We start from the raw sequence: 23,795 nt of genomic DNA, 5'->3' as shown, positions 1-23,795 counted from the left end.
ACACTGTCCCAGAGGGGGAAAGGACAGTGTATCCAACACACTGTGACACTGTCCCAGAGGGGGAAAGGACAGTGTATCTGACACACTGTGACACTGCCCAGAGGGGGAAAGGACAGTGTATCTAACACACTGTGACACTGTCCCAGAGGGGGAAAGGACAGTGTATCTAACACACTGTGACACTGTCCCAGAGGGGGAAAGGACATTGTATCTAACACACTGTGACACTGTCCCAGAGGGGGAAAGGACAGTGTATCTAACACACTGTGACACTGCCCAGAGGGGGAAAGGACAGTGTATCTAACACACTGTGACACTGTCCCAGAGGGGGAAAGGACAGTGTATCTAACACACTGTGACATTGTCCCAAAGGGGGAAAGGACAGTGTATCTAACACACTGTGACACTGTCCCAGAGGGGGAAAGGACAGTGTATCTAACACACTGTGACACCTGGTCCCAGAGAGGGAAAGGACAGTGTATCTAACACACTGTGACACTGTCCCAGAGGGGGAAAGGACAGTGTATCTAACACACTGTGACACTGCCCAGAGGGGGACAGTGTATCTAACACACTGTGACACTGTCCCAGAGGGGGAAAGGACAGTGTATCTAACACACTGTGACACCCGGTCCCAGAGGGGGAAAGGACAGTGTATCTAACACACTGTGACACCCGGTCCCAGAGGGCGAAAGGACAGTGTATCTAACACACTGTGAAACCCAGTCCCAGAGGGGGAAAGGACAGTGTATCTAACACACTGTGACACTGTCCCAGAGGGGGAAAGGACAGTGTATCTAACACACTGCGACACTGTCCCAGAGGGGGAAAGGTCAGTGTATCTGACACACTGTGACACCCGGTCCCAGAGGGGGAAAGGACAGTGTATCTAACACGCTGTGACAGCCGTCCCAGAGGGGGAAAGGACAGTGTATCTAACACACTGTGACACCCTGTCCCAGAGGGGGAAAGGACAGTGTATCTAACACACTGTGACACCAGGTCCCAGAGGGGAAAAGGACAGTGTATCTAACACGCTGTGACAGCCGTCCCAGAGGGGGAAAGGACAGTGTATCTAACACACTGTGACACCAGGTCCCAGAGGGGAAAAGGACAGTGTATCTAACACGCTGTGACAGCCGTCCCAGAGGGGGAAAATACTGTGTATCTCACACACTGTGACACTGTCCCAGAGGGGGAAAGGACATTGTATCTAACACACTGTGACACTGTCCCAGAGGGGGAAAGGACAGTGTATCTAACACACTGCGACACTGTCCCAGAGGGGGATAGGTCAGTGTATCTGACACACTGTGACACCCGGTCCCAGAGGGGGAAAGGACAGTGTATCTAACACACTGTGACACTGTCCCAGAGGGGGAAAGGACAGTGTATCTAACACACTGTGACACTGTCCCAGAGGTGGAAAGGACATTGTATCTAACACACTGTTACACTGTCCCAGAGGGGGAAAGGACAGTGTATCTAACACACTGTGACACTGTCCCAGAGGGGGAAAGGACATTGTATCTAACACACTGTGACACTGTCCCAGAGGGGGAAAGGACAGTGTATCTAACACACTGTGACACCCGGTCCCAGAGGGGGAAAGGACAGTGTATCTAACACACTGTGACACCCAGTCCCAGAGGGGGAAAGGACAGTGTATCTAACACACTGTGACACTGTCCCAGAGGGGGAAAGGACAGTATATCTAACACACTGTGACCCCCAGTCCCAGAGGGGGAAAGGACAGTGTATCTAACACACTGTGACACCCGGTCCCAGAGGGGGAAAGGACAGTGTATCTAACACACTGTGACACTGTCCCAGAGGGGGAAAGGACAGTGTATCTAACACACTGTGACACTGTCCCAGAGGGGGAAAGGACAGTGTATCTAACACACTGTGACACCCGGTCCCAGAGGGGGAAAGGACAGTGTATCTAACACACTGTGGCATTGTCCCAAAGGGGGAAAGGACAGTGTATCTAACACACTGTGACACTGTCCCAGAGGGGGAAAGGACAGTGTATCTAACGCACTGTGACACTGCCCAGAGGGGGAAAGGACAGTGTATCTAACACACTGTGACACTGTCCAAGAGCGGGAAAGGACAGTGTATCTAACACACTGTGGCACTGTCCCAGAGGGGGAAAGGACAGTGTATCTAACACACTGTGACACCCTGTCCCAGAGGGGGAAAGGACTGTGTATCTAACACACTGTGACACTGTCCCAGAGGGGGAAAGGACAGTGTATCTGACACACTGTGACACCCGGTCCCAGAGGGGGAAAGGACAGTGTATCTAACACACTGTGACACTGTCCCAGAGGGGGAAAGGACAGTGTATCTAACACACTGTGACACCCGGTCCCAGAGGGGGAAAGGACAGTGTATCTAACACACTGTGACACCCAGTCCCAGAGGGGGGAAGGACAGTGTATCTAACACACTGTGACAGCTGTCCCAGAGGGGGAAAGGACAGTGTATCTAACACACTGTGACAGTTGGTCCCAGAGGGGGAAAGGACAGTGTATCTAACACACTGTGACACTGTCCCAGAGGGGGAAAGGACAGTGTATCTAACACACTGTGACACCCAGTCCCAGAGGGGGAAAGGACAGTGTATCTAACACACAGTGACACTGTCCAAGAGGGGGAAAGGACAGTGTATCTAACACACTGTGACACTGCCCAGAGGGGGAAAGGACAGTGTATCTAACACACTGTAACAGTGTCCCAGAGGGGGAAAGGACAGTGTATCTGACACACTGTGACACTGTCCAAGAGGGGGAAAGGACAGTGTATCTAACACACTGTGACACTGCCCAGAGGGGGAAAGGACAGTGTATCTAACACACTGTGACACTGTCCCAGAGGGGGAAAGGACAGTGTATCTGACACACTGTGACACTGTCCCAGAGGGGTAAAGGACAGTGTATCTAACACACTGTGACACTGTCCCAGAGGGGGAAAGGACAGTGTATCCAACACACTGTGACACTGTCCCAGAGGGGGAAAGGACAGTGTATCTGACACACTGTGAGACTGCCCAGAGGGGGAAAGGACAGTGTATCTAACACACTGTGACACTGTCCCAGAGGGGGAAAGGACAGTGTATCTAACACACTGTGACACTGTCCCAGAGGGGGAAAGGACATTGTATCTAACACACTGTGACACTGTCCCAGAGGGGGAAAGGACAGTGTATCTAACACACTGTGACACTGCCCAGAGGGGGAAAGGACAGTGTATCTAACACACTGTGACACTGTCCCAGAGGGGGAAAGGACAGTGTATCTAACACACTGTGACATTGTCCCAAAGGGGGAAAGGACAGTGTATCTAACACACTGTGACACTGTCCCAGAGGGGGAAAGGACAGTGTATCTAACACACTGTGACACCTGGTCCCAGAGAGGGAAAGGACAGTGTATCTAACACACTGTGACACTGTCCCAGAGGGGGAAAGGACAGTGTATCTAACACACTGTGACACTGCCCAGAGGGGGACAGTGTATCTAACACACTGTGACACTGTCCCAGAGGGGGAAAGGACAGTGTATCTAACACACTGTGACACCCGGTCCCAGAGGGGGAAAGGACAGTGTATCTAACACACTGTGACACCCGGTCCCAGAGGGCGAAAGGACAGTGTATCTAACACACTGTGAAACCCAGTCCCAGAGGGGGAAAGGACAGTGTATCTAACACACTGTGACACTGTCCCAGAGGGGGAAAGGACAGTGTATCTAACACACTGCGACACTGTCCCAGAGGGGGAAAGGTCAGTGTATCTGACACACTGTGACACCCGGTCCCAGAGGGGGAAAGGACAGTGTATCTAACACGCTGTGACAGCCGTCCCAGAGGGGGAAAGGACAGTGTATCTAACACACTGTGACACCCTGTCCCAGAGGGGGAAAGGACAGTGTATCTAACACACTGTGACACCAGGTCCCAGAGGGGAAAAGGACAGTGTATCTAACACGCTGTGACAGCCGTCCCAGAGGGGGAAAGGACAGTGTATCTAACACACTGTGACACCAGGTCCCAGAGGGGAAAAGGACAGTGTATCTAACACGCTGTGACAGCCGTCCCAGAGGGGGAAAATACTGTGTATCTCACACACTGTGACACTGTCCCAGAGGGGGAAAGGACATTGTATCTAACACACTGTGACACTGTCCCAGAGGGGGAAAGGACAGTGTATCTAACACACTGCGACACTGTCCCAGAGGGGGATAGGTCAGTGTATCTGACACACTGTGACACCCGGTCCCAGAGGGGGAAAGGACAGTGTATCTAACACACTGTGACACTGTCCCAGAGGGGGAAAGGACAGTGTATCTAACACACTGTGACACTGTCCCAGAGGTGGAAAGGACATTGTATCTAACACACTGTTACACTGTCCCAGAGGGGGAAAGGACAGTGTATCTAACACACTGTGACACTGTCCCAGAGGGGGAAAGGACATTGTATCTAACACACTGTGACACTGTCCCAGAGGGGGAAAGGACAGTGTATCTAACACACTGTGACACCCGGTCCCAGAGGGGGAAAGGACAGTGTATCTAACACACTGTGACACCCAGTCCCAGAGGGGGAAAGGACAGTGTATCTAACACACTGTGACACTGTCCCAGAGGGGGAAAGGACAGTATATCTAACACACTGTGACACCCAGTCCCAGAGGGGGAAAGGACAGTGTATCTAACACACTGTGACACCCGGTCCCAGAGGGGGAAAGGACAGTGTATCTAACACACTGTGACACTGTCCCAGAGGGGGAAAGGACAGTGTATCTAACACACTGTGACACTGTCCCAGAGGGGGAAAGGACAGTGTATCTAACACACTGTGACACCCGGTCCCAGAGGGGGAAAGGACAGTGTATCTAACACACTGTGGCATTGTCCCAAAGGGGGAAAGGACAGTGTATCTAACACACTGTGACACTGTCCCAGAGGGGGAAAGGACAGTGTATCTAACGCACTGTGACACTGCCCAGAGGGGGAAAGGACAGTGTATCTAACACACTGTGACACTGTCCAAGAGCGGGAAAGGACAGTGTATCTAACACACTGTGGCACTGTCCCAGAGGGGGAAAGGACAGTGTATCTAACACACTGTGACACCCTGTCCCAGAGGGGGAAAGGACTGTGTATCTAACACACTGTGACACTGTCCCAGAGGGGGAAAGGACAGTGTATCTGACACACTGTGACACCCGGTCCCAGAGGGGGAAAGGACAGTGTATCTAACACACTGTGACACTGTCCCAGAGGGGGAAAGGACAGTGTATCTAACACACTGTGACACCCGGTCCCAGAGGGGGAAAGGACAGTGTATCTAACACACTGTGAAACCCAGTCCCAGAGGGGGAAAGGACAGTGTATCTAACACACTGTGACACTGTCCCTAAGGGGGAAAGGACAGTGTATCTAACACACTGTGACACCCTGTCCCAGAGGGGGAAAGGACAGTGTATCTAACACACTGTGACACTGTCCCAGAGGGGGAAAGGACAGTGTATCTAACACACTGTGACACCCGGTCCCAGAGGGGGAAAGGACAGTGTATCTAACACACTGTGACACTGTCCCAGAGGGGGAAAGGACAGTGTATCTAACACACTGTGACACTGTCCCTAAGGGGGAAAGGACAGTGTATCTAACACACTGTGACACCCTGTCCCAGAGGGGATAGGACAGTGTATCTAACACACTTTGACACTGTCCCAGAGGGAGAAAGGACACTGTATCTAACACACTGTGACAGTTGGTCCCAGAGGTGGAAAGGACAGTGTATCTAACACACTGTGGCACCTGGTCCCAGAGGGGGAAAGGACAGTGTATCTAACACACTGTGACAGTTGGTCCCAGAGGGGGAAAGGACAGTGTATCTAACACACTGTGACACTGTCCCAGAGGGGGAAAGGACAGTGTATCTAACACACTGTGACACTGTCCCAGAGGGGGAAAGGACAGTGTATCTAACACACTGTGGCACCTGGTCCCAGAGGGGGAAAGGACAGTCTATCTAACGCAATGTGACACACAAGACAGTGTATCTGATAAATATATATTTTTGCAATCAGATGAAGTCTGTCTTACCGCATGTCGCCTTGTAGTAACAGAAGTTTCCTGTAATGAAAGATTAAAACAAAGAAATTATTCACATTGTGAAGGGACGGGACTCACTGTATAACGAAGGATAGAGAGCTGGAAGAGAGGGATATAGAGAGGGAGAGACTCGGTGTGGTAATCACCACTGTTGTATATATTAGGAGATGTGTGGTAAGACCCTGTACTACACGTACGGGGGTAGTCCCTGCCTGCTGGCTCTGCCCAGTAGGCGGAGTATAAATATGTGTGCTCCCCATACAGCAGCCATTTCGCCAGCTGCTGTGGGAGGCCACACATCTTAGAGCAATAAAGCCTCAGTTGTATTCAACTCTCGTCTCTGTGCAATTGATCGTGCATCAATTTATTGCTCTAAGATTTTCAGAAGATGGACCTCCGTATCAAACCGGATCGCCTGCAGCTGGATCCGCAATCAAGCGACGCCAAAAAGGACTTTCAGCACTGGCTAGCTTGTTTCGAAGCTTCCATCAGGTCTGCACCAGACCCAATCCCGGAAGCTCAGAAGATCCAGATCCTCTACTCGCGCCTGAGCTCCAACGTCTTTCCGCTTATCCAGGACGCGCCGACCTATGATGAAACCTTGGCGCTACTGAAAGAGAACTACGCCCAGCGGACGAACACGCTCTTCGCCAGACACGTACTCTCTACTCGCAGTCAACTCCCTGGTGAGTCCGTAGAAGATTTCTGGCGTGCTTTAATTCGCCTGGTCAGAGACTGTGACTGTCAGGCTGTCACGGCCACGCAACATTCAAACCTCCTCATGCGTTTTGTCACGGTGATAGGGTCAGACCACATCCGCCAGCGACTTTTAGAGGGGGCCATGCTCGATCTCACGGAAACCAAAAAGCTGGCGCCATCGATGACAATCGCCTCGCGCAATATCCAGGCCTACACCCCCAGCCGCGCAGCCCACTCCTCCTACGCATCGTGGAGTCCGCAGACGGCCGCCCCACCGGGGACCCCATTCAGCCAATCCCACACCTGTGCCACGCGCCAGCCAGCCAACCCCGGGGGCCCCAGATGGTTACTTCTGTGGGCAGCAAAACCCCCCCGCCAACGCTGCCCGGCCCGCAGCGCCCTTTGCAAGGCCTGCGGCAAGAAGGGGCACTTCGCCACGGTGTGCCAGGCCCGCTCAGTCGCCGCGATCGCCCCGACCCCCCCCCACATACGGCCAGTGGGCGGCGGCATCTTCCTCACCTCGGACCACGTGCGGCCCGTGGGCGCCGCCATCTTGCCCACCTCAGGATCTTCAGGCGCCGCCATCTTGTCTCCCCCATGGCACATGGGCACCACCATTGTTCCAGGGCCCGTGCCCCCCCCGGGCACCCCATCGCCCGACACCAGCGACGACCGGCCGCGACTCGCCTCGGTCACAATTGACCAGTCTCGCCCGCACGATCTAGCCACCGCCTCGACTAGCATGATGATCGATGGGCACGGGATCTCCTGTCTGCTGGACTCCGGGAGCACCGAAAGCTTCATCCATCCTGATCCGGTAAGGCGCTGCTCCCTCGCGGTACACCCCACCAATCAGAGATTCTCCCTGTCCTCCGGGTCCCACTCCGTGGCGATCCGGGGGTACTGTACGGTCACATTCACGGTCCAGGGCGCAGAATTCAGCGGCTTCCGTCTCTACGTCCTCCCCAACCTCTGCGCTGCCCTAATCCTCGGCCTGGACTTCCAGTGTAACCTCCAGAGCCTAACCCTGAAATTCGGCGGGCCCTTACCACCCCTCACTGTGTGCGGCCTCGCGACCCTAAAGGTCGATCCTCCTTCCCTATTCGCAAACCTAACCCCGGATTGCAAACCCGTCGCCACCAGGAGCAGACGGTACAGCGCCCAGGACAGGACCTTCATCAGGTCCGAGGTCCAGCAGCTGCTTCGGGAAGGCGTCATCGAGGCCAGCAACAGCCCCTGGAGAGCCCAAGTGGTAGTGGTTAAAACTGGGGAGAAACACAGAATGGTCGTGGACTACAGCCAGACCATCAATCGGTACACGCAGCTCGACGCGTACCCCCTCCCACGCGTATCTGATATGGTCAATCAGATTGCACAGGAGCGGGTCTTCTCAACGCTAGACCTCAAATCCGCCTACCACCAGCTCCCCATCCGCAAGGCGGACCGTCCATACACTGCCTTCGAGGCAGGCGGCCGCCTCTATCACTTCCTCAGGGTTCCCTTCGGCGTCACCAACGGGGTCTCGGTCTTCCACAGGGAGATGGACCGGATGGTCGGCTGGTACGGTCTGCGGGCCACCTTCCCGTACCTAGACAGTGTCACCATCAGCAGGACCATGATGCCAACCTTGCCAAATTTCTCCACACCGCCACTCTCCTAAACCTCACCTATAACAAGGAGAAGTGCATGTTCAGCACGAACTGCTTAGCCATCCTCGGCTACGTGGTCCAGAACGGAGTTCTGGGGCCCGACCCCGATCGCATGCGCCCCCTCATGGAGCTCCCCCTCCCCCACTGCCCCAAGGCCCTCAAACGCTGCCTGGGGTTCTTTCCCTACTACGCTCAGTGGGTCCCAAACTATGTGGACAAGGCCCGCCCACTCATCCTGTCCACTCTTTTCCCCCTGACGGCCGAGGCTCAACGTGCCTTCAACCGTATTAGGGCCGACATCGCCAAGGCCGCGATGCACGCAGTCGACGAGACGCTGCCCTTTCAACTGGAGAGCGACGCATCAGACGTCGCCCTTACCGCCACCCTCAACCAGGCAGGCAGGCCCGGGGCATTCTTTTCCTGCACCCTTCATGCCTCCGAAATTCGGCACTCCTCCATCGAAAAGGAAGCCCAGGCTATCGTTGAAGCTGTGCGGCATTGGAGGCATTACCTGGCCCGCAGGAGATTCACTCTCCTCACTGACCAACGGTCGGTTCCTTCATGTTTAACAACACACAGCGGGGCAAGATCAAAAATGATAAAATCTTGCAGTGGAGGATCGAGCTCTCCACCTACAACTACGAGATTTTGTATCGCCCCGGCAAGCTCAACGAGCCCCCGATGCCCTATCCCGAGGTACATGTGCCAGCGCACAGGTGGACCGTCTCCGGACTCTGCACGACAACCTTTGTCACCCGGTAGTCACACGGTTGTACCACTTCATCAAGGCCGCAATCTGCCCTACTCCGTCGAGGAAGTACGGACAATCACCAGGGACTGCCAGGCCTGTGCGGAGTGCAAACCGCACTTCTACCGGCCGGACCGCGCGCGCCTGGTGAAGGCCTCCCGCCCCTTTGAACGCCTCAGCATGGATTTCAAAGGGCCCCCTCCCCTCCTCCGACCGTAACACGTATTTCCTCAGTGTGATCGATGAATACTCCCGATTCCCTTCGCCATCCCATGCCCCGACATGACGTCTGCCACCGTCATCAAAGCCCTCAACACCACCTTCGCTCTGTTCGGCTTCCCCGCCTACATCCACAGTGACAGGGGATCCTCATTCATGAGCGATGAGCTGCGTCAGTTCCTGCTCAGCAGGGGTATCGCCTCCAGCAGGACGACCAGCTGTAACCCCCGGGGAAACGGGCAGGTGGAGAGGGAGAGCGGGACGGTATGGAGGGCCGTCCAGCTGGCCCTACGGTCCAGAAATCTCCCGGCCTCCCGCTGGCAGGAGGTCCTCTCCGACGCACTGCACTCCATTCGGTCGCTCCTATCCCCTGCGACTAATGACACACCCCATGAACATCTCTTCGCCTTCCCCAGGAAGTCCACATCCGGGGTGTCACTCCCGAATGGGCTCGCAGCTCCAGGACCCGTACTCCTCCGTAAGCACGTCCGACTCCACAAGGCGGACCCGTTGGTTGAAAGTGTGCAGTTGCTCCACGCTAACCCCCAGTGTGCCTACGTAGCGTACCCCGACGGCCGCCAGGATACCGTCTCCCTCAGGGACCTGACACCAGCAGGTTCCCCACACACACATCCCTCCGGCCCGGCGCCACCCTCCCCTCCCCCGGCACACCCAGCAGCAACCCCCCCCTGGGACCATCAGTCCTCCCCCTGCCCATGCCAGAGGATGAGGAGGATTCCGGAACGCTCCCGGAGTCACCGAGGACCAGACCAACACCGGAATCGCCGCCACCACTGCGTCGCTCCCAACGGCACATCAAGGCCCTGGACCGGCTAAACCTGTAACTTGTTCGGGACTGTTAAGGAACCATGGACTCCAAATTTTTTTTGCTTCCATATATTAAAACTTGTTCTGTATATAGTTCTCCACCACCCCTGCCGGACTCAATTTTAACAGGGGTTGAATGTGGTAATCACATATTAGAAGAGGTGTGGGAAGACCCTGTACTACAGGTACGGGGGTAGTCCCTGCCTGCTGGCCCCGCCCAGTAGGCAGAGTATAACTATGTGTGCTCCCCATACAGCAGCCATTTCGCCAGCTGCTGCAGGAGGCCACACATCTTAGAGTAATAAAGCCTCAGTTGTATTCAACTCTCGTCTCTGTGCAATTGATCGTGCATCACTGGGGAAGAGAGGGATAGAGAGAAGGGGAGAGAGGGATAGAGAGAAGGGGAGAGAGGGACAGAGAGAGGGAGAGACTGGGGGAGAGAGGGATAGAGAGAGGGAGAGACTGGGGGAGAGAGGGATAGAGAGAGGGAGAGAGAGGGGAGAGAGGGATAGAGAGAGGGAGAGACTGGGGGAGAGAGGGATAGAGGGGGAGAGACTGGAGGAGAGAGAGGAAGAGACTGGGGGAGAGAGGGATAGAGAGAGGGAGAGACTGGGGAAGAGAGGGACAGAGTGGGAGAAACTGGGGGAGAGAGGGATAGAGAGAAGGAGAGAGAGGGGAGAGACAGGGAGAGAGAGAGACAGAGAGAGGGATAGAGAGATGGATAGAGAGAGAGGAGGAAGAGGGGAGAGCGAGGGGAGAGACTGGGGAGGGAGGGATAGAGAGAGAGAGGGATAGAGAGAGGGGAGAGACTGGGGTAGAGAGGGAGAGAGAGGGGAGAGATGGGGGAGAGAGGAGAGAGATGGGAGAGAGGGATAGAGAGGGGGAGAGAGGGATAGAGAGGGGGAGAGAGAGGGGATTAACTGGGAGAGAGAGGGATAGAGGGGGGAAGGAGAGGGCTGGAGAGAGGGCTGGAGAGAGGGCAGGAGAGAGGGATGGAGACAGGGAATGAGTGAGAGAAGGAGAGAGGGATAGAGAGAGGGATACAGAGAGGGATTAACTGTGAGAGAAAGGGATAGAGAGGGGGAAGGAGAGAGGGAAGGTGAGAGGGAAGGAGAGAGGGAATGAGAGAGGGAAGGAGAGAAGGGAGAGAGGGATAGAGAGGGAAGGAGGGAGGGCTGGAAGGAGGGATGGACAGAGGGAAGGAGAGAGGGATGGAGAGAGGGAAGGAGAGAGGGATAGAGAGAGGGAAGGAAAGAGAGAAGGAGACAGGGATGGAAAGAAGGAAGGAGAGAGGGATAGAGAGAGGGATAGAGAGAGGGACGGAGAGAGGGACGGAGAGAGGGAAGGAGCGAGGGACGGAGCGAGTGACGGACCGAGGGATGGAGAGAGGGATGGAGAGAGGGAAGGAGGGTGGGATGGAGGGAGGGATGGAGAGAGGAATGGATAGAGGGAAGGCGAGAGGGAAGGAGAACTGGATGGTGAGAAGACTGAGAGCGAAATGGAGAGAGGGATGGAGAGAGGGAAGGAAAGACAGATGGATAGAGGGAAGGAGAGAGGGATAGAGAGAGGGAAGGACAGAGGGATGGAGAGGGGGATGGAGAGAGGGAAGGAGAGAGGGATAGCGAGAAGGATGGAGAGCGGGAAGGAGAGGGATGGAGAGTGGGTTGGAGAGCGGGACGGAGAGAGGGACGGGGAGAGGGAAGCAGAGAGGGAAGGAGAGAGGAAAGGAGAGAGGGATGGAGAGAGGGAAGCAGAGAGGGATGGAGAGAGGGATAGAGAGAGGGATGGAGAGAGGGATTGAGATTGGGAAGGAGAGAGGGAAGGAGAGAGGGATGGAGAGAGGAGAGAGGGATAGAGAGAGGGATAGAGAGAGGGATAGAGAGAGAGATGGAGAGAGGGATGGAGAGAGGGAAGGAGAGAGGGATGGAGGGATGGAGAGAGGGAAGCAGAGAAGGACGGAGAGCGTGATGGAGAGGGGGAAGGAGAGAGGGATGGAGAGAGGGATGGAGAGAGGGATGGAGAGAGGGAAGGAGAGAGGGAAGGAGGGAGGGATGAGAGAGGGATGGAGAGAGGGAAGGAGAGTGGGATGGAGAGAGGGATGGAGAGAGGGCTCGAGAGAGGGAAGGAGAGAGGGATGGAGAGTGGGATGGAGTGAGGGATGGAGAGAGGGATGGAGAGAGGGATGGAGAGAGGGAAGGAGGGAGGGATGGTGAGAGGGAAGCAGAGAAGGACGGAGTGCGTGATGGAGAGGGGGAAGGAGAGAGGGATGGAGAGAGGGAAGGAAAGAGGGATGGAGAGAGGGATGGAGAGAGGGAAGGAAAGAGGGATGGAGAGAGGGATGGAGAGAGGGAAGGAGGGAGGGATGAGAGAGGGATGGAGAGAGGGAAGGAGAGTGGGATGGAGAGAGGGCTGGATAGAGGGAAGGAGAGAGGGATGGAGAGTGGGATGGAGTGAGGGATGGAGAGAGGGATGGAGACAGGGAAGGAGGGAGGGATGAGAGAGGGATGGAGAGAGGTAAGGAGAGAGGGCTGGAGAGAGGGATGGAGAGAGGGAAGGAGAGAGGGATGGAGAGTGGGATGGAGTGAGGGATGGAGAGAGGGATGGAGACAGGGAAGGAGAGAGGGGAGGGTGGAGAGAGGGAAGGAGAGAGGGATGGAGAGAGGGAAGGAGAGAGGGATGGAGAGAGGGAAGGAGAGAGGGAAGGAGAGAGGGAAGGAGGGCTCCTTTCCTTCCTGTCCCGGGTGGATTTTTACCAGGTGTCTCGTGAACGTTGCTCCGAATGTTGGCTCCGTTTGTTATTATGGAATTCAGATGTCACCCTCACCCACGGTGTGTTGTCTCCCTGCCGCCCCAGCGCCTCGTTACCAAGACAACATGCTTGTTATCCCCGCGTCAGCTGAGAATGCCGCCGCTGAAGGCCGAGGAATGAGGTTGGCCGCTCTCGGAAGCGGCCATTCGTCCCGTCCTATCCCTCCTGGTCCAGGAAGCTGCTTCCTCTTGACTCTGGCCCAGTCTCCCCACCAAACTGATTTCAAACCCTCGACCCAAATCTCCACTCCTCCTTCCCATCCCCATGGAGGACAGTCCTCAACGTCTCCAATCTCCCCATCACTGACCTTCCCGCTGCTCTGAAACCACTCTCGTCAATCTCTCTCTCTGACTCCTGTCTGTCTCTGACTCTCTCTGTCTCTCCCTCTGTCACTCTCTGTGTCTCACTCCCTCTCTGTCTCACTCTTTTGTTCTCTCTCTGTCTCTTTGTATCTCGCTCTTTCTCTCTCTCTCTGCCACTCTCTCTTTCTCTTTCTGTCTGTCTGTCTATCTGTCTCTCTCCCTCTCTCAGTCACTCAGTCTCTGTCTCTCTCTCTCTCTCTGCCTCACTCTGTCTCTCTCTCTCTCTGTCTCTCAGTCTCTCTCTCTCAGTCTCTCTCTCTCTTTGTCTCTGTCACTCTCTGTCTGTGTGTGTGTGCGTCTCTCTCGCGCTCTTTCTGTCTGGCTGTCTCTCTGTCTGTCTCCCTCTCTGTCTCTCTCTCTTTGTCTCACTTTCTCTATCACGGTCTCCCTCTCTCTGACTCCCATCTCTCCCTCTTTCTGTCTCTTTCTGTCTCTCCCTCTGTCACTCTGTGTGTGTGTCTCTCTCTTTCCGTCTCTCTCTTTCTGTCTCTCTCTCTCAGTACTCTCTCTGTTTGTCTCTCTCTCTCGCTGTCTCTATCTCCGTCCCTCTGCCCCTCGCTCTCTCTGTCTCTCTCTTTCTCTCTCAGTCTCTCTGTGTTTGTCTCTCCCTCGCTCCCACATACGTGATTGAGGTGAATCGTATCAAACTGCTTTGGGGGGGGGGGGGGGGGGGGGGGGAGTGGATAGTCACATGAGGGAAAATGGGAGAGGAGAAGGACGGGAAGGAAGGGGGTGGTGGAAGATCAGCATGTCGAGCCGGAACGTTGCCAGGGAGCAGGTGGAACGGATGCCTGTTTCCCGGGCCGCAACCACTTTGTGGCGCCCTCTGGTGCCAGGAGAGGGAACGGTTCTCAATGTCTCATGAGATACACACCTGTATCGGGCTCGACCTGCGTGATGCCGAGCCCCAGGACAACCAAGAGCTTCACAACGTCCATTCCTAGTGCAGGATTCCTCTGGGTAGAACCTCTGGAGGACAAACAGAAGGCAATCACATGAGTTTCGGGCCCTCAAAGTACTTGACCAGGGAGGGCGACCGCAAGAGGGTAGAACAGGGCGATGCGGTAGATGGAATTTATCTAGATCTTTCACAACAGTTTCGATAGCCAACCAATGCAGAAGGGCTGGAAAAACGTGGAGTCGGGGCTAACGGGCGAAAAATGAATTGTGAACGGGATCCCTGGTCGTGCACTAAGAGCCTACACGGCCCAGCTGGCAGATGTGTTCGCAGGCACCTTTAACCTGTCCCTCCTCCACTCCGAGGGCCCCACCTGCTTCAAGAAGACCACCGTCATACCGGTACCAAAGAAGAACCAGGCAACGTGCCTCAATGACTACCGTCCGGTGGCCCTGACTTCAGTCGTAATGAAGTGCTTCGAGAGGTTGATCATGAAGCACATCACCTCCATACTCCCAGAACGCCTTGATCCAATTCGCATACCGCCGCAACCGGTCCACATCAGATACCATTTCCCTGGCCCTACACTCATCCCTAGAGCATCGCGAAAACAAGGACTCCTGTATCAGACTCCTTTTATTGACGACAGCTCCGCCTTCAACACCATAATCCCAGCCAAGCTCATATCAAAGCTCCAAAACCTAGGACTTGGCTCCTCACTCTGCAACTGGATCCTCGATTTTCTGACCCATAGACCACAATCAGTAAGAATGAACAACAACACCTCCTCCACATTAGTCCTCAATACCGGCGCCCCGCAAGGCTGCGTACTTAGCCCCCTACTCTACTCCCTGTACACACACGACTGCGTGGCAAAACTTGGTTCCAACTCCATCTACAAGTTTGCTGACGATACGACCAGAGTGGGCCGGATCTCAAATAACGACCAGTCAGAATAGAGGAGGGAGATAGAGAACCTAATGGAGTGGTGCAGCGACAACAATGAAAAACTTGAGGATAGACAAGTCCCCCGGGCCTGACGGGATATATCCAAGGATTCTATGGGAAGCAAGAGATGAAATTGCAGAGCCGTTGGCAATGATCTTTTCGTCCTCAATGTCAACAGGGGTGGTACCAGGGGATTGGAGAGTGGCGAATGTCGTGCCCCTGTTCAAAAAAGGAACTAGGGATAACCCTGGGAATTACAGGCCAGTTAGTCTTACTTCGGTGGTAGGCAAAGTAATGGAAAGGGTACTGAAGGATAGGATTTCTGAGCATCTGGAAAGACACTGCTTGATTAGGGATAGTCAGCATGGATTTGTGAGGGGTAGGTCTTGCCTTACAAATCTTATTGAATTCTTTGAGGAGGTGACCAAGCATGTGGATGAAGGTAAAGCAGTGGATGTAGTGTACATGGATTTTAGTAAGGCATTTGATAAAGTTCCCCATGGTAGGCTTATGCAGAAAGTAAGGAGGCATGGGATAGTGGGAAATTTGGCCAGTTGGATAACGAACTGGCTAACCGATAGAAGTCAGAGAGTGGTGGTGGATGGCAAATATTCAGCCTGGATCCCAGTTACCAGTGGCGTACCGCAGGGATCAGTTCTGGGTCCTCTGCTGTTTGTGATTTTCATTAATGACTTGGATGAGGGAGTTGAAGGGTGGGTCAGTAAATTTGCAGACAATACGAAGATTGGTGGAGTTGTGGATAGTAAGGAGGGCTGTTGTCGGCTGCAAAGAGACATAGATAGGATGCAGAGCTGGGCTGAGAAGTGGCAGATGGAGTTTAACCCTGAAAAGTGTGAGGTTGTCCATTTTGGAAGGACAAATATGAATGCGGAATACAGGGTTAACGGTAGAGTTCTTGGCAATGTGGAGGGGCAGAGAGATCTTGGGGTCTATGTTCATACATCTTTGAAAGTTGCCACCCAAGTGGATAGAGCTGTGAAGAAGGCCTGTGGTGTGCTCGCGTTCATTAACAGAGGGATTGAATTTAAGAGCCGTGAGGTGATGATGCAGCTGTACAAAACTTTGGTAAGGCCGCATTTGGAGTACTGTGTACAGTTTTGGTCACCTCATTTTAGGAAGGATGTGGAAGCTTTGGAAAAGGTGCAAAGAAGATTTACCAGGATGTTACCAGGAATGGAGAGTAGGTCTTACGAGGAAAGGTTGAGGGTGCTAGGCCTTTTCTCATTAGAACGGAGAAGGATGAGGGGCGACTTGATAGAGGTTTATAAGATGATCAAGGGAATAGATAGAGTAGACAGTCAGAGACTTTTTCCCCGGGTGGAACAAACCATTACAAGGGGATATAAATTTAAGGTGAAAGGTGGAAGATATAGGAGGGCTATCAGAGGTAGGTTCTTTACCCAGAGAGTAGTGGGGGCATGGAATGCACTGCCTGTGGAAGTAGTTGAGTCGAAAACATTAGGGACCTTCAAGCAGCTATTGGATAGGTACATGGATTACGGTAAAATGATATAGTGTAGATTTATTTGTTCTCAAGGGCAGCACGGTAGCATTGTGGATAGCACAATTGCTTCACAGCTCCAGGGTCCCAGGTTCGATTCCCCGCTGGGTCACTGTCTGTGCGGAGTCTGCACGTCCTCCCCGTGTCTGCGTGGGTTTCCTCCGGGTGCTCCGGTTTCCTCCCACAGTCCAAAGATGTGCGGGTTAGGTGAATTGGCCAACGATAAATTGCCCTTAATGTCCAAATTGCCCTTGGTGTTGGGTGGAGGTGTTGAGTTTGGGTAGGGTGCTCTTTCCAAGAGCCGGTGCAGACTCAAAGGGCCGAATGGCCTCCTTCTGCACTATAAATTCAATGATAATCTATGATTAATCTAGGACAAAGGTTCGGCACAACATCGTGGGCCGAAGGGCCTGTTCTGTGCTGTATTTTCTATGTTCTATGTTCTATGTTCTCCCTCAATGCCAGCAAAACTAAAGAGCTGGTCATTGACTTCAGGAAGCAAAGTACTGTACACACCCCTGTCAGCATCAACGGAGCAGAGGTGGAGATGGTTAGCATCAAATTCCGAGGGGTGCACATCTCCAAAAATCTGTCCTGGTCCACCCACGTTGACGCTACCACCAAGAAAGCACAACAGCGCCAAAACTTCCTCAGGAAACTAAGGAAATTCGGCATGTCCACATTAAACTCTTACCAGCTTTTACAGATGCACCATAGAAAGCATCCTATCAGGCTGCATCACAGCCTGGTATGGCAACTGCTCGGCCCAGGACCGCAAGAAACTTCAGAGAGTCGTGAACACCACCCAGTCCATCACACGAACCTGCCTCCCATCCATTGACTCCATCTACACCTCCCGCTGCCTGGGGAAAGCGGGCAGCATAATCAAAGACCCCTCCCACCCAACTTACTCACTCTTCCAACTTCTTCCATCGGGCAGGAGATACAGAAGTCTGAGAACACGCACGAACAGACTCAAAAACAGCTTCTTCCCCGCTGTCACTAAATGACAGACTCCTAAATGACCCTCTTATGGACTGACCTCATTAACACTACACCCTGTATGCTTCACCCAATGCCGGTGTTATGTAGTTACATTGTGTAACTTGTGTTGCCCTATTATATATTTTCTTTTCATGTACTTCATAATCTGTTGAGCTGCTCGCGGAAAAATACTTTTCACTGTACCTCGGTACACGTGACAATAAACAAAATCATTCCGACTGGACAGCAGAGAGCGTGAGTAAAGGGTGGTTATCACAGTGACAGGAGACAGACAGGTGACAGAGGGGCTGGTCGGTGGGAGGGTAACACTTAATACAATTGACTTCTGCTGTTGGTAAAATTTTAGGGTCCATTATTAAAGATGAGATTGCGGAGCACTGAGAAGCGTGTGATAAACTGAGTCAACACGGATTGGTCAAGGGGAGGTCATGTGTGACAAATCTGTCAGAGTTCTTTGAGAAGGTAACGAGGAAGTTAGACAAAGGAGAACCAGTGCATGTGATTTATTTAGATTTCCAGAAGGCCTTTGACAAGGTGCCGTACAGGAGGCTGCTAAATAAAATAAGAGCCAATGATGTTTGGCATGGATAGAGGATTGACTGACTGGCAGAAGGCAGAGAGTGGGGGATAAAGGGGTCTTTTTCAGGATGACAGCCGGTGACTAGTGGTGTGCCTCAGGGGTCTCTGCTGGGACCACAGCTTTTCACAATATACATAAATGATCTGGAAGAAGGTACTGAAGGCTCTGTTGCTAAGTTTGCAGATGGTGCAAAGATCTGTAGAGGGACAGGTAGTATTGAGGAAGCAGGTGGGCTGCAGAAGGACTTGGACAGGCTCGGAGAGTGGGCAATGAAGTGGCAGATGGAATACAATGTGGAAAAGTGTGAGGTTATGCACTTTGGAAGGAGAAATCGAGGCATAGACTATTTTCTAAATGGGGAGATGCTTAGGAAATCAGAAGCACAAAGGGACTTGGGAGTCCTTGTTCACGATTCTCTTAAGGTTAACGTGCAGGTTCAGTCGGCAGTTAGGAAGGCAAATGCAATGTTAGCATTCACGTCGAGAGGGCTAGAATACAAGAGCAGGGATGTACTTCTGAGGCTGTATAAAGCTCTGGTCAGACTCCATTTAGAGAATTGTGAGCAGTTTTGGGCCCCGTATCTAAGGAAGGATGTGCTGGCCTTGGAGACGGTCCAGAGGAGGTTCACAAGAATGATCCTGGGAATGAAGGGAATGAGGAGCGTTAAGGACTCTGGGTCTGTACTCGTTGGAGTTCAGAAGGATGAAGGGGGATCTTATTGAAACCTACAGGATATTGAGAGGCCGGGATAGAGTGGACGTGGAGAGGATGTTTCCACTAGTAGGAGGGACTAGAACCTGCCAGTCAACCAGACAGGACCATAGATCGCTGCGTGACCACCGTAACTGAGATTAGCGTTACAATTCCGGAGTTCATTCAGTGAGCTGAAATTCCACCCCTCGGAATTACTAGCCCAGTGACATTACTGCGGAGTCAAGGGTTCACATCAGGAGCAGCTGATACTGGTGTGACCGCCTATGTAGCTGTGATGTAATGCAACGCGATTAAGTAACGGCGATCTGGGGGGGAGGCAGGAGGACTACCTTGCATAGGCATGCAGAGGTTTGTACGTAAAAAAAGAACGGCTTTTGCAACCGCCCCCCCCCCCAGTCGAACGTAGCCTTCTTCAGGAAACAGACAGACCCCCTAAAGGCGCCCTTAGAGAACTCAAACGGTACATGGTGGCAGCGGAGAACGGGCATAAGACCGAGCAAGGAAACAAAAGCTCCCAAGTGAAAAGACCTGCAGAATCGACAAATCCCAGGGGTCCTTGAGGGGGAAAAGGGCCATAAATGAAATTGATCTAAGACTCGCCTGAGAAGTCAGGCTCTGCAGGTACGCAGAGCCGGGGTCCGAATAGCAGTGGCCACACATCTACAGTTTACAAGCTGGACTGCAACAGATCCGGAGCTCCGGACGAGCACGGAGTCCAAACTACCGCTCCCAAAACGCTTCAGAAGAGCTTAAGGCTCCCAACGGGTTCAAGACTGGTCCAAGCGGAGAAGGAGGTATTTTTGGGTGCAGGGTAGCTTCAGCTTTGCATCAGGAGGACCAGAAGTATCTGGTCAGTACTTTGCTCTATGCAGTAGGAACTATTGCAGATGGCAAGACTGGGACTCGGTGAGGTTTTACGCTCTTATGGACAAGTTCTCCAGGAGACAGTGTTCAAATAAATGTAATTATCAAAAAAGCAAGATTTAACAAGAGGAGATGGAAACTGGGTGAATGTATGGATTAACTCATAAATTACCTGGCTAGGCCAGGAGGAAATTGCAATTGTGGGATCCTCGGAGATGAATCTTATGATCTTCTGGAATAATGGTCTTGCATGTCGGACAGAAATGAGAAAGCGCAGCGAAGGGAAGAGCCCGTCGACATGGGGGAAAAATGCACCACCTTGAAATGCTCCTGTTGCGGCGAGCAGGCAGGGAAAGAATGGCCAGCAGGGGGAGCACAGCACCACACGTACTGTGTGAAGGTTGGGACATCTTCAAGTGGTGTGCCGCTCGAAAATACAAGATTCGCGCAGGAGAGTAGAGAAAAATATCAGGGCCAATGACCAATAACTGGAAGAGTGTTACGTGAGAGAGATATTTGGAAATTGCGTCCAGAAATGAGACCCCAATGTAGCAGGGCGATTTAGAGGTTAAACAGATCGAGGGGGGGGGCGGGGGAGAAAAACGGCTACCAAAGAGCCAGAGGGATATGTCCACACCTGACTGAGTTTCGTTGTCCCAGTCAGACGTAAACCCATTAGTGGGAATACACAGGATTCCCCAGATCCATTGTCGCTCGGGACACTCCTGTCTGACCAGCTATTAGCCCATTCCAGAGACTGATGGCCTCTTTGTCCGTCAATGGGAGGTCAGTTGCATATCAATTGCATGCCCCTGTTCTTTTATATAGATGGGAGTGAGCAATCAAACAGCCAAGATATAACGCTGATGGGTTCAAGCCCGGATAATCCAGCAGTGAATCCTTTTTTGAGGGGCTGGTGGAGCTCAGAGAGAGAGGGAGAGAAGGAATGCTGTTTTGTACAGGTAGAGAATAAAGCTTTGGAAATCGACTGAGAAGGTCATGAAAGTTGCCACCGAGACAGACTTTGGAATGTCCCTCCCAGAAGAAAAACTGCTTCGCAAATGCAAGTATTGTCTTTGTCTATCTGTGAAAGTGGCAGGAGAGCTGCATGTTCTGTTACAGTGTTGTTTAATGGGAACTATTGTGTCCAGGTTAAGAAACTGCACGTAATCAGTTGTTGTTAGGGTCGAAGTTTAAAAGTTTAAATATTGTTTTCTTTCCTTTTAGTAAAGTTGGTTTATAAAATAACCAAGCTCAAATTCTTATATTATCACTCCTGGAACGATTTGATCTTTCTGCACCATCTTAAAGCTTTAAAATGGTTATGGCTCTGGTTCTGCCTCTTAGCCACTGTTGAGATCTGACCAGGCGTCCATAACAAGAGCCAGAGAGGAAAACACATGAGTGTCCAGGGGGGAGTTATCGAGACAAAAAATAATAACTCAAGTATTAAATTAGAAGATGATAGTCGCCCCACAGAGTTTACATTAGTCACAGGAGCAGTTGTTTCAGTTTTATCTGATGGAGTAAAGTGGCTTGAAATTATCAAATATTCCAGGCCCAACCATCTTCAGCTACTTCACCCTGGCTCCGCTCTCAGTCTCGCTTTTTATCACACTCTCTTATACTCCCGGCCCTGCTCTCAGTCTGTCTCTCTTGTCATGATATTCAAACACACACATCATGATACACAGACCAACAGACAAATCAGCACACACAACACCACAACCAATCACAGACAAGGGCAGACACAGTATAAGACAAGAAACACGACACCTGGTGGCCAGTAGATCTGGAGACCAGGACAAGGACAGGACCTGATTAACAACACACTCAGAGAGTCACCACGTGCTGAGTACCAGGACAGATCTGTAAATAACAAGTTGAAATAAAACATTGTTGTACCAAATACAACCGTGTTGGTTCGTCTGTACCTCAGAACACCCAACACCACATCTCTCTCTCTGTCTGTCTGTCTCTCACTCTATCTCTCCCTCTGTCTGTCTCGCTGTTGGTCTGTCTCTCTCTCTCTGTCTCTCAGTCTTCCTCCTCTTTTATCCTCTCTCTATCCTAGAAAGAGAGAGAGACAGAGACAGTGGGAGAGAGAGACAGTGAGAGAGACAGAGAAATAGAAGTCGAGAGAGGGAAGGGAGAGAGGAGACAGGAAGAGAGAGGGATAGAAATAGAGACAGAAAGAGAGTGAATAAATAGATAGACAGAGACAGATAGATAGATAGATCGATAAATAGATTAGGGACCCTCCCCCTCCCCCCAAGGCAATTGAAGGCACGGTTGCAAAGGGTAGAGCGATGGGAATTGGAAGATGCTGACGAGGCTGGAATCGGAGAGATCTGGGAGTGTCATAGAATTTACAGTGCAGAAAGAGGCGGCAGACGCCATTACTGTGGCAGCTGGATAAGAAACGTGCTCCCAGTGTGGGCGGCCATTTTGAGCGGCCGACCCAATCCTCCATTTTGTGTCCGCGATGTGGCAAACGGCATTCGCCATGGCGATGCCCTGCTTATGGAAAAACATGTGCCATCTGTAAAAGCAGGAATCACTTTGAAACCCAGTGTTATTCCAGGAGAAGGCCCAAACAAACTAAGAATATGAGCGCCATTCAGGAGGTGTGTGTAGAGGACACATTACCGGGCAGCACGGTAGCATGGTGGTTAGCACAATTGCTTTACAGCTCCAGGGTCCCAGGTTCGATTCCCCGCTGGGTCACTGTCTGTGCGGAGTCTGCACATCCTCCCCGTGTCTGCGTGGGTTTCCTCCGGGTGCTCCGGTTTCCTCCCACAGTCCAAAGATGTGCAGGTTAGGTGGACTGGCCATGATAAATTGCCCTTAGTGTCCAAAATTGCCCTTAGTGTTGGGTGGGGTTACTGGGTTATGGGGATAGGGTGGAGGTGTTGACCTTGGGTAGGGTGCTCTTTCCAAGAGCCGGTGCAGACTCGATGGGCCGAATGGCCTCCTTCTGCACTGTAAATTCTATGAAAAGAAAATTCTATGAAATTGTCTGTAGACCTGGGACGAAATTCTCCGTAATCGGAGCGATGTCCGCCGACCGGCGCCAAAAACGGCGCGAATCAGTCCGGCATTTCGCCGCCCCAAAGGTGCGGAATCCTCCGCCCCTTGAGTGGCCGAGCCTTAACCTTGAGGGGCTAGGCCCGCGCCGGACTGATTTCCGCCCCGCCAGCTGGCGTGGAAATGACATCTCCGGGCGGCGCATGCACGGGAGCGTTAGCGGCCGCTCACGGCATCCCCGTGCATGCGCAGTGGAGGGAGTCTCTTCCGCCTCCGCCATGGTGGAGACCGTGGCGAAGGCGGAAGGAAAAGAGTGCCCCCACGGCACAGGCCCGCCCGCGGATCGGTGGGCCCTGATCGCGGGCCAGGCCACCGTGGGGGGGCACCCCCCGGGGCCAGATCGCCCCGCGCACCCCCCCCCTAGGACCCCGGAGCCTACCCGCGCCACCTTGTCCCGCCGGTAAGAGAGGTGGTTTAATCCACGCCGGCGGGACAGGCATTCCAGCAGCGGGACTTCGGCCCATCGCGGGCTGGAGAATCGGCGGGGGGGGGGGGGGCCCGCCAACCGGCGCGGCGCGATTCTCGCCCCCGCCGAATATCCGGTGCTGGAGAATTCGGCAACCGGCAGAGGCGGGATTCACGCCAGCCCCCGGCGATTCTCCGACCCGGCGGGGGGGTCTGAGAATCTCGCCCCAGTGATCTCCAGCGAAGCCGAGGAGACTCAATTCAGACCAAATAACAATGTATTTGTACCGATCTGCAGCAATAGTGAATTGAAGGCAGATAATCATA

At 53.1% G+C, this 23,795-nt stretch overlaps 1 protein-coding gene across 2 annotated transcripts in view; it reads right to left on the bottom strand.

Moving 5' to 3' along the window:
- Window positions 1-23,795, bottom strand: part of LOC140396032 (carbonic anhydrase 4-like) — a 261,039-nt gene that overhangs the window by 81,414 nt on the left and 155,830 nt on the right. For both annotated transcript variants that reach the window (XM_072484099.1, XM_072484098.1), the window contains exons 2-3: window positions 14,320-14,414; window positions 6,123-6,152 (exon numbers count right to left, since the gene is read on the bottom strand). In XM_072484099.1, the coding sequence (XP_072340200.1) occupies window positions 6,123-6,152; window positions 14,320-14,383 (94 nt within the window). In that variant the 5' untranslated portion in view covers window positions 14,384-14,414. The remainder of the gene's footprint in view (window positions 1-6,122; window positions 6,153-14,319; window positions 14,415-23,795) is intronic.

The sequence above is a fragment of the Scyliorhinus torazame genome, chromosome 19 (genome assembly GCF_047496885.1).
Source record: "Scyliorhinus torazame isolate Kashiwa2021f chromosome 19, sScyTor2.1, whole genome shotgun sequence".
In the NCBI taxonomy this organism is placed as follows: Eukaryota; Metazoa; Chordata; class Chondrichthyes; order Carcharhiniformes; family Scyliorhinidae; genus Scyliorhinus; species Scyliorhinus torazame.
This window is presented reverse-complemented; position numbering and strand designations above follow the sequence as displayed.